Source organism: Salvelinus alpinus, chromosome 14, assembly GCF_045679555.1.
Source record: "Salvelinus alpinus chromosome 14, SLU_Salpinus.1, whole genome shotgun sequence".
In the NCBI taxonomy this organism is placed as follows: domain Eukaryota; kingdom Metazoa; phylum Chordata; class Actinopteri; order Salmoniformes; family Salmonidae; genus Salvelinus; species Salvelinus alpinus.
In genome coordinates, this window is record NC_092099.1 from 45,081,491 (window position 1) to 45,099,400 (window position 17,910).

The following is a 17,910-nucleotide window of genomic DNA, read 5'->3' on the forward strand; positions in this document are numbered from 1 at the left end:
TCTGTTAGCAGAAAAAACTATTTTATTAACAAAAGGTAAACAAATACATTTGCTTTACAGAACTGCTTTTGCTGTTGCAGTTTTACAGCAAATGTCCTGCAATTCTACACACTTTTCCGTGATTTATGCCATGCCAATATATCTGAGTGAGAGTGACTAACAAAATCAATGGGGGCCCACTGGAGGTCAGTGTCCATGGGCACGTTCCAGGTCGATAATTTGACCATGATTACTTCAAGTTTAGATAGCTGGCTAGACTAACTTGACTAATTGACCAATCTAAAAATGTTTTAACTGACATGGGCTAATTGAGTGTCTGTCAGTGAGTGACACATAACAAGAGCAAAACTGCTGATGTGCAATCGAGTTTCTAAACGTCACCCTGTTCATTTTACTATTCTAACTCTGACCAGTCATTTGAGACCCTGAGTCCCTAAAATATATTTTAAAATAAATAAAAAATTTACTCATATATAGCTATGGCCCTGCTGGAGATAACATATCCATCACTGTTGGTAATATTTCACACATCTGTAGGGAGTTAAATAACTCATTACTGTTAAATAAAAAGTGTTTTGTTTGGTCTATGGCCAGTTTGTGTCTGACCCAGAGGAGGCAGCCATTGCCATGGCTCTTGTTAACTGATGCAGGAAATCATCATCAATGAACCAGTGATATTGTGATATTGGATTGGACAGCACATCTGAATGATTGCCATTGGCTCCCTGATCCCAATTTGGGAAACCTGGCATCATCACAGTGGAAATAAGCACCTCTAGTGTCCCTAGAAATATGAAACATTACATCTGGAGACATGAGACAATGTCAAGATCCTCAGAGATTAATTTGGATAGAGATAGCAGAAATACAATTGTTTTCATTCTGTCATCATGATAGAAACTCAAGAAAAGCAGGCATAATTGAGGTAGGCTAACTTGAAGGTAACTTTTGTAGATTTTAGTCAAATGCCCTTTATCTATGAGATAGGTCCTCATTAGCATAGCTTGTCTATGCAGTCTCGCACCTAGGTGTTGATCGAAACCATCCGGGATGCCAATCAATCAGCGCCAATGATCAATCACACATTGGCACGCAGGAACTTTTAAATTCACAAGCAAATGTGTAACAGACATTAGAAAGAAAAGCAAAACACACGCGGTAGTTTAGGCTAGTTTGTTTGTAGAAAAGCCTAAATCCAGGTCAAACGCGAAGAATGGAGACTTTGGTTATTTTAGCCCTAGCTATTTTATCCGTTAGTGCGTCTGCTTTAGGAAATGGAGAAGATTTGAAGACTCAGGAGCGCTTGTTTTTAAATTCGTTGGGCCTCTCAGCTCGGCCAAAGCCGTCAGCACACCGCCGCGTTCCCTCGGTGTTGTGGAGGATGTTCAAACGTACCAGCACCCGGGAGAACGACACCCACGAAAGCGACCGGTGCATGGTGTCTGAGTATGGAGTTCGCGGGAACATTGTTCGATTTGTGCAGGATCAAGGTGAGTTTTATTCCTGTCTTTCCTTCCACCATGCCGCTCGCTCATAGTACTTTGTTCTGTGTGGTTAAAAGGGTCACTGCGATTGTTACTTTCATTTTTGTAAACTTTTAAATTAACTGTATAAAGGCTACTCATTGATTATTGATTAATATAACTGATAGATAATGCCCCATGAGTTTAGTTCAACGGTTGTACCCTCTACAAAACCCCAAATATATAAGCTTGTCTTACCCTGTTTGTAAAACAATTAAGTAACATCTAAATGTAATTGTAAACTGTATAGCCTGAAAACATGGTTAAAACTATCATTGTGATATAATGGATGGACCTTCATTGCGTCTGTATGAATTTGAGTGGTTAGGTTACATTTCTACAGCCAAATCTTCTCCGCTGTTTACCTAAAACGTGGCGCGGTTAACACTGTTATTGTTGAATTTGAGTTTATTTTTACAGGGACAGTGCACATTAATCAACGTTTCAGTAAATGTGCCGGTTTTAGCCAGCCGGCTAATTTTCAACCGCAGTCCCTGGGCAGGTTATTAAAAATAATTACAATATAGACAATCATTGAGCAGTGAGCACACGCAGAGCAACATGGGGCAAAACATAGCATACAGACAGAGCAACATAGAACAGAAAGCAGCAAGACAAAATTCATAAAAGCAACAAAGTGTTTCCACTTTCCACAAGCCACAGACAACATGGAAAGCTGCAATACACAGCTAGGAATTATGTTCACAAATCTGATTGACCTTTAGCCATGTCTTCATGCATTTTGTGAAAGTGTGATATGTGGTGCAGTTATGTGTGTCTGATGGCAGTGTATTCCAGAAATGGGAAGCCCTCACAGAGAAAGCGGATATACTAAAGGTGCTTTTCCTTAAGGGAACTATACAGTCACCTCTCATGGCAGACCTTGTGGATCTGCTGCCATATGTTTGGGTTTTCTGTTTAACAAAAGTACTGAGTGGAGGGGGAGCCAGGCCATTTAGGATCTTGAATACAAGACATGCATCGGTGTATTGCACAAGATTTTCCCAACTCAGGAGCTCATGCTTTCTGAGGATGTAACAGTGATGATGGCTATTGGGCTTCCTATCAAGCACTTTGAGAGCCTGTTTGTAGACACTGAATAGGTTTTAATGTTGTACAGCAAGCTTGGGCCCAACTAGTCAAGCAGAATGTTAAGTGGGGGAAAGGCAGGTTGCCCCTTTAAAATCAGTGGATGACAGAGGGAATATCGGGTTTGAAAATATTCTCAATTACAATTTGAGATCAATTCATTATTGAGTAACATAGTCATACACAATCCATTTTCGAACATGTTAGTTATTTAAGAGTTCCTTCACTCACTTTGTTTTGGGGCCAAAATGAACCACAGAGGGTAAAGACAGTTTCGGGTTGAATATTCGACAGATATTTGCCTGTCGTTTTCCTTACGTCCACCAACAGCAGTTAGGGACCGTCAACATAGTGACAAATCTAAATGTTCAAATTTCAATAACTTTTTTAACCATTACTCCTAAAACTTTACACTTCATTTTGTCGATTTACATCTCGCACTATTTTAAACGATTTATTTACATTTTTGAATTTCAGTGTTGGTCATGTGACCTGGTGACTTCAAACAGGGTTCAGAATGTCTACTGAGTGGGCCTACACATTGCACACCCTTTAGTTTGTCCATTTTCATCTCACATGATTTTACATTAATTTTTCTACATTTCAAATTTCAATAGCTCCTTGGTCTTGTGACCTACCGACATCAAACATGGTGCAGAATGTACACTGACTACCCCTATATATTGCAGTCTTGTTTGTGTACTCTAAAATCACACAATGTAATGTACATTTTTCAATGTTTTAAATTTCAATAGCTCCTTGGTCATGTCAATTACACACCTAAGTGTGCAGTGGATATACACCCATATTGCATAACCTCTAGTCATGTCTCTTCTATATTGTTGTACATTAATATTAGTTTGACAATTAGGGGGTTCAGTCCAGTGTTTACTCTTTTCTTTAATATTTATCTATAATAATTGGTAGCTATAAGTACTTATTATTATACTTATAATACCACAGTATTTAAGTGGTACACAATAGGCGAGAGACAGATATCGCCTTTCATCATTCATATCAACCATAAAGGGCAAAGTACGAGAGTCATGCTATTAATTGTCCAAAGCAGGGATGGAGAGTAAGCTAGTGAGGTAGGCTGCAGTGGGTTTGCTGGTCATTACATATACTGAACATGTAACCACAGTAATGGTGGCCAGTAAATCAATGAATAAAAATGTAATATTGACAAATTAAACAGACCTTGTAGACCTTTAATCTTTTCCAACATGTCAACAGACACTTCAAATAAGTATGAAACATTTCAGTGTTAACTTTCTCTTTATCCCTGGTTGATGTACATGTCAGAGCCTCTTCAGTGTGGATGGGGTATAGCATACATTTTCAACAACAAAGACTGCACTTCCTGTTTGTGTTCTTTACTCTGTTGAACTCCTTTGTCTTCATTCCTAGGCACATGGAACCACCGTTGGCATGCAAAACATTCAATCTAAAACAAACCAAAGCGTAACACGTTATAAATAATATCAAATATCAATACATTATGACAGATTAGCCATCCATTGTGTTATATCATAAATTGTCTTACATGCCGTCACTGTTGTCAAAAGATGATAAACATGTTAAATAAAGTTACTAACCCAGTCAGTCTTTGGGCCACATCCAGGTTCTTCATCAGTGGCCCACCTGAAGCAGTTGTTGGCTTTGTTGAACTCTGAAAGCATAGCCATGAACTGAACATATGGCTGTACCACACAACCACATAAAAATAAAGAATTTACATTTACTTTGAATTAAATGTCATTACATACCAGACATGTTTTAGTATATCCTCATTCTTTTTGCAGTTGCTCCATGCGTTTTTGAAGGTTCCATATCAATTTGGGAGGGGATGTTGGGGAAGTTCTGTGCAACTTGCTTGGCCATCTTCACCATAAAATAGAGTTTTTGACCTAATTGTCACTTAACAGCTAACCATTCATTATTGAAAATATAACTATCAAACCTGCATTACAAAGACCCCGCAGCTGAAGGTGTCCTGCTGCATGGTGGGAGTTATTTCCCCTCCTTTCCACTTTATGTCCACCCAGTTGTCTTTACCATGGCAGGATCTTCTCATTTTGAAGTATTCCCTTTTTTTTATGTAAACATAATGGAATTCTGATTTAGCTATAGGCAAATGAATACACAAGCCACGTTTGTATGCTGTTTTCCTTATCACTATAATCTAGTAGTAATTTAGTAGTCGAGGTAATTTCATTTATCCCCCATTCTACACACAGCCTAAATTATAGGCACTGAACCATTTACAGGACAATAATAAAAGTTGCATATAGGATCCAACCTTATCAGAGTGAATAAATGTAGAGCGTTTGTAGACTAAGTGAAAGTTGTATCAGTATGTTCTTAAAGAAAGTCATATCACAAATATGACAGTGCCCACCAAATCTATGACAATAGAGAATGAATTGTAAGCACCAAAGTGTGTTTGTCAAAATAATATCTGAAAATGTCAGTTGTTGAACATAAATTGCCATTGCAAATATAAGTTATGATATATGCAGTTGAGGAATATGCCATGTACCAACACTACATGTAGGACGGACATAAGACATTCCCACATACAGTATTTTTTTTAAGTTTCACCTTTATTCAACCAGGTAAGCTAGTTGAAAACAAGTTCTCATTTACAACTGCGACCTAGCCAAGATAAAGCAAAGCAGTGTGACACAAACAAAAACACAGTTACACATGGAATAAACAAACATGCAGTCAATAACACAATAGAAAAGTCTATATACAGTGTGTGCAAATAAAGTAAGATTAGGGAGGTAAGGCAATAAATAGGCCGTAGTGGCGAAATAATTACAATTTCGCAAATTAACACGAGTGATAGATGTGCAGAAGATGAATGTGCAAGTAGAGATACTGGGGTGCAAAGGAGCAAAACAATTATATATATATATATATAAAAAACAATTTGGGGATGAGGTAGTTAGCCCATCTGTAAATAGCCCATCTATGTACAGGTGCAATGATCTGTAAGCTGCTCTGATAGCTGATGCTTAAAGATAGTGAGGGAGATATGAGTCTCCAGCTTCAGTGATTTTTGCAATTTGTTCCCGTCATTGGCAGCAGAGAACTGGAAGGAGAGGCGGCCAAAGGAAGAATTGGTTTTGGGGGTGACCGGTGAAATATACCTGCTGGAGCACGTGCTACGGGTGGGTGCTGCTATGGTGACCAGAGAGCTGAGATAAGGCGGAGCTTTACCTAGCAAGTACTTATAGATGACCTGGAGCCAGTGGGTTTGGCGACGAATATGAAGCGAGGGCCAGCCAACGAGAGCATACAGGTCGCAGTCGTGGGTTGTATATGGGGCTTTGGTGACAAAACGGATGGCACTGTGATAGACTGCATCCAATTTGCTGAGTAGAGTGTTGGAGGCTATTTTGTAAACGAGATCGCCGAAGTCAAGGATCGGTAGGATAGTCAGTTTTACGAGGGTATGTTTGGCAGCATGAGTGAAGGATGCTTTGTTGCGAAATAGGAAGCTGATTCTAGATTTAATTTTGGATTGCAGATGCTTAATGTGAGTCTTGAAGGAGAGTTTACAGTCTAACCAGACATTTGGTATTTGTAGTTGTCCACATATTCTAAGTGCAGGCAGCGATCGGTTGAAGAGCATTTAGTTTTATTTGTATTTAAGAGCAGTTGGGAGGCCACCGAAGGAGAGTTGTATGGCATTGATGTATACAGAGAAAATAGTCGGCCCGAGAATTGAACCCTGCGGCACCCCCATAGAGACTGCCAGAGTTCCGGACAACAGGCCCTCCGATTTTACACACTGCACTCTATATAGTTGATGAACCAGGCGAGGCAGTCATTTGAGAAACCAAGGCTGTTGAGTCTGCCGATAAGAATGTGGTGATTGACAGTCGAAAGCCTTGGCCAGGTTGATGAATACAGCTGCACAGTATTGTCTCTTTTCGATGGTGGTTATGATATCGTTTAGGACCTTGAGCGTGGCTGAGGTGCACCCATGACCAGCTCGGAAACCATATTGCATAGCGGAGAGGGTACGATGGGATTAGAAATGGTTGGTGATCTGTTTGTTAACTTGGCATTCGAAGACTTTAGAAAGGCAGGATATATATAGGTCTGTAGCAGTTTGGGTCTAGAGTGTCTCCCCCTTTGAGGAGGGTGATGACTGCGGCAGCTTTCCATTCTTTGGGTATCTCAGACGATACGAAAAAGAGGTTGAACAGGCTAGTAATAGGGGTTGCAACAATTGCGGTGGATAATTTTACAAAGAGATGGTCCAGATTGTCTAGCCCAGCTGATTTGTTGGGGTCCAGATTTTGCAGCTCTTTCAGAACATCAGCCGTCTGGATTTGGGTGAAGGAGAAATGGGGGAGGCTTTGGCAAGTTGCTGTGGGAAGTGCAGAGCTGTTGACCGGGGTAGGGGTAGCCAGGTGGAAAGCATGGCCAGCTGTAGAAAAATGCTTATTGAAATTCTCGATAATCATAGATTTATTGGTGGTGAGTGTTTCCTAGCCTCAGAGCAGTGGGCAGCTGGGAGGAGGTGCTCTTATTCTCCATGGACTTTAGTGTCCCAGAACTTTTTGGAGTTTGTGCTACAGGATGCAAATTTCTGTTTGAAAAAGCTTGTCTTTGCTTTCCTGTCTGCCTGTGTATATTTGTTCCTAACTTCCCTGAAAAGTTGCATATCGCGGGGGCAATTCGATGCTATTGCAGTACGCCACAGGATGTTTTTGTGCTGGTCAAAGGCAGTCAGGTCTGGAGTGAACCAAGGGCTATATCTGTTCCTGGTTTTACATTTTTTGAATGGGGCATGCTTATTTAAGATGGTGAGGAAAGCACTTTTAAATAATAACCAGGCATCCTCTACTGACGGAATGAGGTCAGTATCTTTCCCAGATACCAGGGTCAGGTCGATTAGAAAGGCCTGCTTGCTGAAGTGTTTTAAGGAGCGTTTGACTGTGATGAGGGGTAGTCGTTTGACCGCGGACCCATTATTGACGCAGGCAGTGATCGCTGAGATCCTGGTTGAGAACAGCAAAGGTGTGTTTAGAGGGCAGGTTGGTCAGGATGATATCTGAGGGTGCCCGAGTTCACGGATTTAGGGTTGTACCTTGTAGGTTCCTTGATCATTTGTGTGAGATTGAGGGCATCTAGCTTAGGTTGTAGGATGGCCGGGTTGTTAAGAATATCACAGTTTAGGTCAGCTAACAGTACAAACTCTGAAGATAAAGGGGGGGCAATTAATTCACATATGGTGTCCAGGGTGCAGCTGGGGGCTGAGGGGGGTTTGTAACAAGCAGCAACAGTGAGAGACTTATTTCTGGAAAGGTGGATTTTTAAAAATAGAAGCTCGAACTCTTTGGGCACAGACCTGGATAGTAAGACAGAACTCTGCAGGCTGTCTCTGCAGTAGATTGCAACTCCACCCCCTTTGGCAGTTCTGTCTTGGCGGAAAATGTATATACATACATACAGGCATTTTTCAGCAATGATATTACCACTCAGAATCCAGAATGGATATGACAATGGGGCCCGCACAGGCTGTAATACACCCTTACAACAATCTACTTTTTGATCTACCTGACTTATCTGGTAAACTGCCACTGTGTCAAGAAAAGAGCCCCAATTAGGGGTTAGTGTACTCCAGTAAAAAAGGACTGGTTTAGATGAAAAACTATTGCCCTGTGTCCCTGTTCATAGGGGCATGAGCGACTAGTCAGTGGTAGAATTGAGTTGGCACTTTATTGGCCCAAAGACCCACAAGGTTGAGGTTACTCATGGACAGTAATTAGTAAAACAATTAAATAAATTGCATTGATGTATTGTCTTCTAACTGTCCAATAATAGGACTCAAAGTGTTAGGAAATATTTGTTCCCATCAATACAAAGGAGGATGTCTCTCCTCATACCTCTGGCACTTTAGTCAGACTGCCAGACTGTGCACCACAGAGCCAATCAGGAGAGAATACATACAGGTCAACGGTGCCAATTGAAAGTCATGCGGTGTGTCTGTGCCTTTTGGATTACTCTCTCTTTACAGAGAACCCCTGTGGTTCAAGTGAAGAGCTACCCTTCCCCTTTCAGTCTGCTCTGCGCATGTCTGAAAGTGACAGAGCCAGCAGCCAAGCGTTTTTCACAGTATGTCATAAAAAATTATTACAATTACATTTGCATTTTAAATACATTCATAACAGTTTAACTTTATGTCCGTCCCCTCGCCCCGACCCGGGCACGAACCAGGGACCCTCTGCACACATCAACAACTGACACCCACGAAGCATCGTTACCCATCGCTCCACAAAGGCCGCGGCCCTTGCAGAGCAAGGGGAACCACTACTTCAGGGTCTCAAAGCGAGTGACGTCAACGATTTGAAACGCTATTAGCGCGCAGCACCGCTAACTAACCATTTCACATCCGTTACAGAAATATGTATTAGATCCAGTACAATGGAATAACTAAGATCTGAATTTGAATGCAGCGTGTTCTGATTCCTCCTTCTCTTTCTGTCCAGCAGGGTCAACCAAAAACATGGTTCATGCAGATACCGGGGAAGCAATATAGAAATGATTAATTAAATGATTACTATTAAATTACCCATATCACAACCCTCATACCTCTTCACAAAAATGTACCTAAATCAATTTTGGAAAAAGGATTTTACTCACAAATTTTTTCCAGTTAGAAATAGTAGGCCGTGCATAAAATAACTACTTTCATCAGAAAAACAAACCCTCAAATGCACTATTGCATTTTGTAAGTTGTCTGCAGGTGGCTTGTGGCTTGTGGTGAATGTGTAACTCTGTGTTGTCTGTTCACACTGCTATGCTTTATCTTGGCCAGGTCGCAGTTGCAAATGAGAACTTGTTCTCAACTAGCCTACCTGGTTAAATAAAGGTGAAATAAAAAAATAAAATAAAAATGCACTCAAATATCAAGTCATTATCAGGTTATGTAAACTGCGTTCTAATGTCTTAATGTACAGTATATGAAAGTGATGCTATGAAAAGTATTATTTTTCACATCAAGCTCACTGTGACTGACAAATCACTGCCTATTAGTGTGATTAAAACGAGCATATGAAACATTGTTTTTCATGAGGCCTACCTGTGCCTTCATTTCAGCACCTCTGTTCGAACACCTCTCCTGTCCTTGGTCCATACCACATACAGCCATTTGCGGATCTTTTCAGTGTCCATGTGAAAGATAGTTATTGCGAGGCTGGAACATTTGTTAACTTCAAACCATTTTTTTTTAATGAGATGAAAGTAGACAAACATCAGAGTGTGCGATATGACGGCATAGTCAGTGGACATTCTGAACCTTGTTTGAGGTCAGTAGGTCACATGACCAAGGAGCTATTGAAATTTGAATGTAAGATACGTTTGTCGACGCTCCCTAACTAATTCAACTAGGAATACAAAATGCTGCTCACATTTCCGCATGTTTATTCGCTTTGGTAAGTGAATTAATGTCCAAATTGTGAAAATAAGACCTGTGCAATGTTGTGTGCAATTTTTCCAACATCATGACACTTATTTGGAGTCTGTGGCTCAAGTGGTTTGAAAGCGTGAATATCCAACTTCAAACTGTCTTTTACCTCGGTAAATGAACCAATGGGGGGGAAGAAAAAAAAAATGACGGGGACAAAGTCAGAGCATTTGCTTTGTTTATTGGCTATAGGCTTCACAATGCTAATGAAGTTGTCAATTGAAACCTCGGTCCTACTTCTAGAGTGTAGACCTAATGATTTTTTTTGTTTTTGTTGGTCCTCTGCAGGTAGACTGGTGTCAGGCTGGAGCGGCAGCTGCCACAACTGTGTGGAGAAATACATGTTCTTCAACATGTCCATCCTGCAGCCCGTGGAGCAGCTCTCTCTGGCACAGCTGGAAATCAAGTTCCAGTGGGACGTGTTCCGCACACCAAGGTTCCTCCGGGGCCCACAGGCGCTCAGCGTGTCCCTGTACAAGGTGTTGCGTGTGACCCTGAGGGGAGCGAGCCACGAGGCCCACCGCAGGCTGGTGCTGTCCCAGTCGGTGCAGCTGGAACCAGAGGCCGGATCCCTCACCCTGGACCTCACAGCGCTGGCAGAGAACTGGCGTAAACCGGGTCATAACTATGGCCTGGTGCTGGAGCTGCAGCCACACCCCGTCCACACCCAGGCGACGGACTTCTTCATGGCCCAGAACCTGGCGAACGCCGTCCTGTTAGGGCCGACCGTAACCCTCCCAGAGTTCCATGCCTCCCTGGTGGTTGTATCCCTGAATCCACTCCAGTGCCGCTCTCGGCAGAAGAGGAGCGCCGTCTACCTGCCGGTTACACCCAGCAACGTGTGTAAGCCGCGCCGCCTTTACATCGACTTCAAGGACGTGGGCTGGCAGGACTGGATCATCGCTCCGCAGGGCTACCTGGCCAACTACTGCCACGGAGAGTGCCCGTTCCCACTGAGCGAGAGCCTGAATGGCACCAACCATGCCATCCTGCAGACACTGGTGCACTCCCTGGACCCCCACGGCACACCCCAGCCCTGCTGCGTACCCATCCGCCTGTCACCTGTATCCATGCTCTACTACGACAACAACGACAACGTAGTCCTACGTCACTACCAGGACATGGTGGTGGATGAGTGTGGCTGCAGATGAAATGCATTAGGTGTGATGGCTGGTTGGTGTAGTGTATTTTAGAGAAGTTTGAATTGTCTTTTTTTTTTACCTGTAATAAACGCTTATTCATTGATTCTCCTGTAATGAAAAGGCTTTGGTATTATTCCAGATGATCTCTTTTCAGTTTGGCAGATGCACACTTTTCACCCAACACATAAAGTTCAGATATGAATTTACTTTATAGAGGATACCTACTTCTCTGTCATATACAGATGTAGGATCTTAATTTGATCACCCTTTTGTTGCTGAGCAGGAAATGCAATCTTGTAGTGCATTCAAGGTTTAAAAAGGCTTCTAAAGTTTTTAATTTCTGCTTTAAAATGTCAGACTTGATTTGCTAATGAAAAATGTATCAACCCCAACAATTTATTTTATTATTATCCACATAATTCATATCTTGTTGCTGCATGATTTGCTTCTCCCGGGTCCGTAGGGGAGTTGCAGCGATGGAACAATACTTTAGCTACCAATTGGGGAGAAAAGTGGTAAAATAAAATGTGTCTCGACTCAATCTAGCATTTTGGATTTGAGCTCAACATTTTCATATGAGGCAACAGTATAGAATGTAAACTTTTTTTATTTGAGTATTTTTTTAATACATCTGTCTTACCATTTTTAAAAATGAATACACCTTATGAATCAAGTAAAGATCTCCTCAATTTAAGTTTGTCCCTTGTATGATTGTTTTGTTATGATACCATCTAGCTTTTCATATTGGTGCAAATCTTTCTAAAATGGTACATAATTCAATGGATATGAATCAACAAAGAGGTAATGATATGTTGAATATCTGTATTGGATGCAGATGACGGAACTGCTCACTTTTGTCTGTTTGCAGGTATACAGACAAGGAGGAGTTACAAAGGTATGTTATGCAGATCACATTTACCATCCTCCACCTCGCCAAATGAATATCCCATAGGCTATGAGGTAAACTCCCAGCAGAGCCCACAGTCCAATGGGTATATCCTGTGGCGTGTTTGATAATGTGTTGACTATTTAAAATGGTGAACGCCCTCAATGGTGCTGCCCATGCCAAAACAAGCCTAGGCCTCCCCATCAAAATCCATCTTGAAGCTAGAGATATATGGTTTTTGGCATAGGCTGCATTTCAATCCACCGCGTCCACCGATGTCGCGGTGGCAGAGCTACAGCGATGTTTGTCAGACAGGAGACATCCTGAAAATCGGTATTTTCACGACAATGTCTGTAGCGTCTCTTCTATGCCCACAAGCTTCCACGGGACTTGTCTGAAGTCGGTACCGCCGATGGGACAACATCTGTCTGTAGTATCCGAATGGTTTGGACTACGAACTAATATGACCCCACCATCGATAACTAAGAGTCCGGTTGTTTTGTATGATGCCCACAAGACTCAGGAAACTGGCCTCAAGGTAACCCCGTACCAGGTTTTAAAAAATGAATGGAAATACTTTAGTGCCAACAAATAGACATAGGACAGACACTTCAAAACATACTTCCTTTTGATCTATTTTTGGACTATCTGTTTTACCATGTAAACAGTGCATTGGGAAAGTATTCAGACCCCTTTTACTTTTTCCACATTTTGTTACATTACAGCCTTATTCTAAAATAGATTTTTTTTAAATAACTAAATGATCCATAGTATAATCTTCTTAAAACAATTCCATGTCTCACCTTAGAATCTTTGGAGGGTTCATCCTAGAACCCTCTATGTACAGTATCAGCATACAAAGAACCCTTGTGGAACCCTTTTTTGTGTAGTGGGTAAGTGAACAACTCTTTAATAATGATGTTAGTTTGACTTGTTTAAGTTTCTCACATCAGAGAGTCCTGTTATCACCTGTATGCAAGGCTCTTGAATAATGAGGTCCAAAACACTCAATTTGAGATCAAGTAATTATTGAGCTACATGGGCCTACACAATCCATATTTGAACATGTTTGATATTTTAAGACCATTTTGGTTTTTGAAAACAATTGTCTGGAGTTCCTTCACTCCCATTGGCGTTGGGTCAAAATTAACCAATGACAAATGAGGGGGACAAAGTCAAAAAGCATTTGGTTTGTTTATTGCAGATAAAGGCCTATGTTGACTGTGACGTGAAATGGCTCCGGAGAAGAAGGCTGACGTTCTACGTGTCCCCAACCGATTGTGTTTTTATGTTAGTTTATTTGCAACTTATTTTTTTACTTATTTTGTTCATAATTTTGCCGCTACCATCTCTTATGACTGAAAGTAACTTCTGGACATCAGGACTGCGATTACTCACCACAGACTGGCAGAATCCTTTTATTCCTTTTAACGAGTCTTACGAGGCCGACGCGAATGATATACTGCTTTCTCGGAAACAGGCCCAGATCCTCGTGATTTGGGTGAAAAGGGGCCAAAGGGCGAGCTGTCTTCTGAGAATTTGTAGGCGATCGAATAAACCCCCACTTCCTTCCATTCTGCTAGCAAACGTGCAATCTTTGGAGAATAAAATCGATGACCTATGCGGAAGATTAAACTACCAACACGACATTCAAAGCTAATCTTATGCTTCACGGAGTTGTGGCTGAAAGACAACACTATCAACATACAGCTAGTTGATTATACGCTGTATCGGTAGGATAGAACAGCGGCGCCTGCGAAGACAAGTGGTGGCAGGCTATTTATTTTTGTATATAACAGCTGGTGTACGATATCTAAGGAAGTCTCAAGCTATTGCTCGCCCGAGGTAGAGTATCTCAAGATAAGCTTTAGACCACACTATCTACCTAGTTTTCATCTGTATTTTTCGTAGCTGTTTACATAGTGCCAGCCTCAGTCTGTGGTGGTAAGACATCATTGAATGAGCTGTATTCCGCCATGAGCAAGAAAAGAGGCGGCGTTCCTTGTAGCCGGGGACTTTAATGGAGGGAAACTTAAATCCATTTTACCTCATTTCTACCAGCATGTTAAATGTGCAACCAGAGGGAATTAAAACTCTAGATCACCTACAAGCAAAAATTAAAGCTGGATGAACCAGTGACTAGATCAATAAAGTGGTCAGATGAAGCAGATGCTAAGCGACAGGACTGTTATGCTAAGCGACAGGACTGTTATGCTAAGCGACAGGACTGTTATGCTAAGCGACAGGACTGTTATGCTAAGCGACAGGACTGTTATGCTAAGCGACAGGACTGTTATGCTAAGCGACAGGACTGTTATGCTCGCACAGACTGGAATATTGAGGAGTACACCACATCAGTCGTTGGCTTCATCAATAAGTGCATCGATGACGTCGTCCCCACAGTGACCGTACGAACATACCCCAACTAGAAGCCATGGATTACAGGCAACATCTGCACTGAGCTAAAGGATAGAGCTGCCGCTTTCAAGGAGCGGGAGTCTAACCTGGAAGCTTATAAGAAATCCTGCTATGCTCTCCGACGAACCATCAAACAGGCAAAGCATCGATACAGGACAAAGATCGAATCGTACTACACCGGCTCTGGCTCTCGTCGGATGTGGCAGGGCTTGCAAACCATTACAGACTACAAAGGGAAGCACAGCCGAGAGCTGCCCAGTGACACGAGCCTACCAGACGAGCTAAACTTCTTCTATGCTCGCTTCGAGGCAAATAACACTGAAGCATGCATGAGAGCAGCTGTTCCGGAAGACTGTGTGAGGCTGCGGAGAGCGTGATATGTGAATGTTGACCTGTTTAAAAAGGTCTTACTCACAAGGCCACAGGGCCAGATGGATGACCAGGACATGTACTGCAAGCATGCGCTGATCAACTGGCAAGTGTCTTCACTGACATTTTCATCCTCTCCCTGTCCGAGTCTGTAATGTTTTATGCAGACCACCATAGTGCCTGTGCCCAAGAACACTAAGGTAACCTGCCTAAATGACTACCAACCCGTAGCACTCACGTCTGTAGCCGTGAAGTGCTTTGAAAGGCTGGTCATGGCCCACATCAACACCATTATCCCAGAAACACTAGACCCACTCCAATTTGCCTACCGCCCCAACAGATCCACAGATGATGCAATCTCTATTGCACTCCACACTGCCCTTTCCCACCTGGAAAAAAGGAACACCTATGTGAGAATGCTATTCATTGACTACAGCTCAGCGTTCAACACTGTAGTGCCCTCAAAGCTCATCACTAAGCTAAGGACCCTGGGACTAAACACCTCCCTCTGCAACTGGATCCTGGACTTCCTGACGGGCTGCCCCCCGGTGGTAAGGGTAGGTAACAACACATCCACTACGCTGATCCTCAACACAGGGGCCCCTCAGGGGTGCGTGCTCAGTCCCCTCCTGTACTCCCCGTTCACCCATGACTGCATGGCCAGGCACGACTCCAACACCATTAAGTAGGCCTGAACAATGACGAGACAGCCTGTAGGGAGGAGGTCAGAGACCTGGCCGTGTGGTGCCAGTACAACAACCTCTCCCTCAACGTGATCAAGACAAAGGAGATGATTGTGGACTACAGGAAAAAGAGAACTGAGCACATCCCCCATTCTCATCAACGGGCTGCAGAGGAGCAGGTTGAGAGCTTCAAGTTCCTTGGTGTCCACATCACCAACAAACTAACATGGTACAAGCACATGAAGACCGTTGTGAAGAGAGCACGACAAAACCTATTTTCCCTCAGGAGAGTGAAAATATTTGGCATGGGTCCGGAGATCCTCAAAAGGTTCTACAGCTGCACCATCGAGAGTATCCTGACTGGTTGCATCACTGCCTGGTATTGTAACTGCTCGGACTCTGACCGCAAGGCACTACAGAGGGTAGTGCGAACGGCCCAGTACATCACTGGGGCCAAGGTTCCTGCCATCCAGGACCTCTATACCAAGAGGTGTCAGAGGAAGACCCTAAAAATTGTCAGACTCCAGTCACCCTAGTCATAGACTGTTCCCTCTAATACTGCATGGCAAGCTGTACCAGAATGCCAAGTCTCGATCCAAGAGGCTTCTAAACAGCTTCTACCCCCAAGCCATAAGACTCATGAACATCTAATCAAATGGCTACCCAGACTATTTGTGCACCCCCCCCCCCTCCCCTACTTATTACCCAGTGTTCTTTGCAAGTTTTCATTTTTACATTTTGGTCATTTAGCGGGTGCTCTTGTCCTTAGTAACGTACAGTCAGTGCATTTAAACAAGGTTGATAAAAAAGAACGCATATCACAGTCATAGCAAGTAAAACATTTCTGTAACCATCACTGAACATTTTGAAATAGTTAAGGATATTGTGGTCTTCAAAATAATTGTAATGACAACACTATCTTATGATATACAGTGCATTCGGAAAGTATTCAGACCTCTTGACTTGTTCCACATTGTGTTAAGTGCCCCATGGTGGAGGTGGGGTTATGGTATGGGCAGGCATAAGCTACGGACAACGAACACAATTCCATTTTATTGATGGCAATTTGAATGCACAGAGATACGGTGACGAGATCCTGAGGCCCATTGTACTGCCATTCATCCGCCGCCATCACCTCATGTTTCAGCTTGATAATTCACACATGTCCGTCTTCATCTGTACACAATTCCTGAAAGCTGAAAATGTCCTAGTTCTTCAATAGCCTGCGTACTCCCCAGACATGTCACATATTGAGCATGTTTGGGATGCTCTTGATTGACGTGTACGGGAGCATGTTCCAGTTCCCGCCAATATCCAACAACTTTGCACAGCCATTGAAGAGGAGTAGGAAAACATTCAACAGGCCACAATCAACAGCCTTTAAATTTACTTAATTATTTTATTTAACTAGAAGAACAAATTATTTTTTACAATGAGGACCTAGGAACAGTGGGTAGAGTGTACAGAGGTAGAACAACAGATTTTTACCTTGTCAGCTCAGGGATTCGATCTAGCAACCTTTCGGTTACTGGCCCAACACTCCAACCACCAGGCTACCTGCCGCCCCACATGATTGTTTTGAAGGGGTGTCCCTATACTTTTCTATTTATAGTGTATCTGTGACCAACAGATGTATATTTGTATTCCCAATCATGTGAAATCCATAGATTAAGGCCTAATGAATTCATTTCAATAGACTGATTTTCTTATGACTAACTCAGTAAAATCTTGCGTTTATATTTTTGTTCAGTATAGAATAAGTCAAGTTATTCCTCTGTCACAGATTGTGAATTATACTGACTTCCTCTGGCCACGGTACATACTGAAAGTAATCCCTGTCCTCTGTTTCTCTCTGCAGGAAAACATTTAAAGAAATGTTGCTCTTTATTCTTTACTTTGGAAATGAGGTCAAATGTTTAATTTGACGCGACATAGAATGTCACCTTTTATTTGAGGGTATTTTCATAGTGCATTCGGAAAGTATTCAGACCCCTTGACATTTTCCAATTTTCATTACGTTAAACTTTTTCTAAAACGGATTAAGCGATTTTTTTTTCCCCCTCATCAATCTACACACAATACCCCACATAGGTTTTTAGAAATGTTTTCAAATGTTAAAACCTTATGTACATAAGTATTCAGACCCTTTGCTATGAGACTCGAAATTGAGCTAAAGCGCATCCTGTTTCCATTGATCATCCTTGAGATGTTTCTACAAAATGATTGAATTTGGCTCCTGAATGGCGGAGTGGTTTAAGGCACTGCATCTCAGTGCTAGACGTGTCACCACAGACACCCTGGTTCAAATCCA

The 17,910-nt window shown here is 42.3% G+C and overlaps 1 protein-coding gene across 1 annotated transcript; it reads left to right on the forward strand.

Moving 5' to 3' along the window:
• The first annotated feature begins 794 nt into the window (after positions 1-794).
• LOC139538949 (protein DVR-1-like) lies at positions 795-11,357 on the forward strand. Its single transcript, XM_071341539.1, has 2 exons — positions 795-1,490; positions 10,390-11,357. The coding sequence occupies exons 1-2, from the start codon at positions 1,214-1,216 to the stop codon at positions 11,250-11,252; spliced, it is 1,140 nt and encodes a 379-aa protein (XP_071197640.1). The 5' UTR covers positions 795-1,213; the 3' UTR covers positions 11,253-11,357.
• Positions 11,358-17,910: the final 6,553 nt, after the last annotated feature.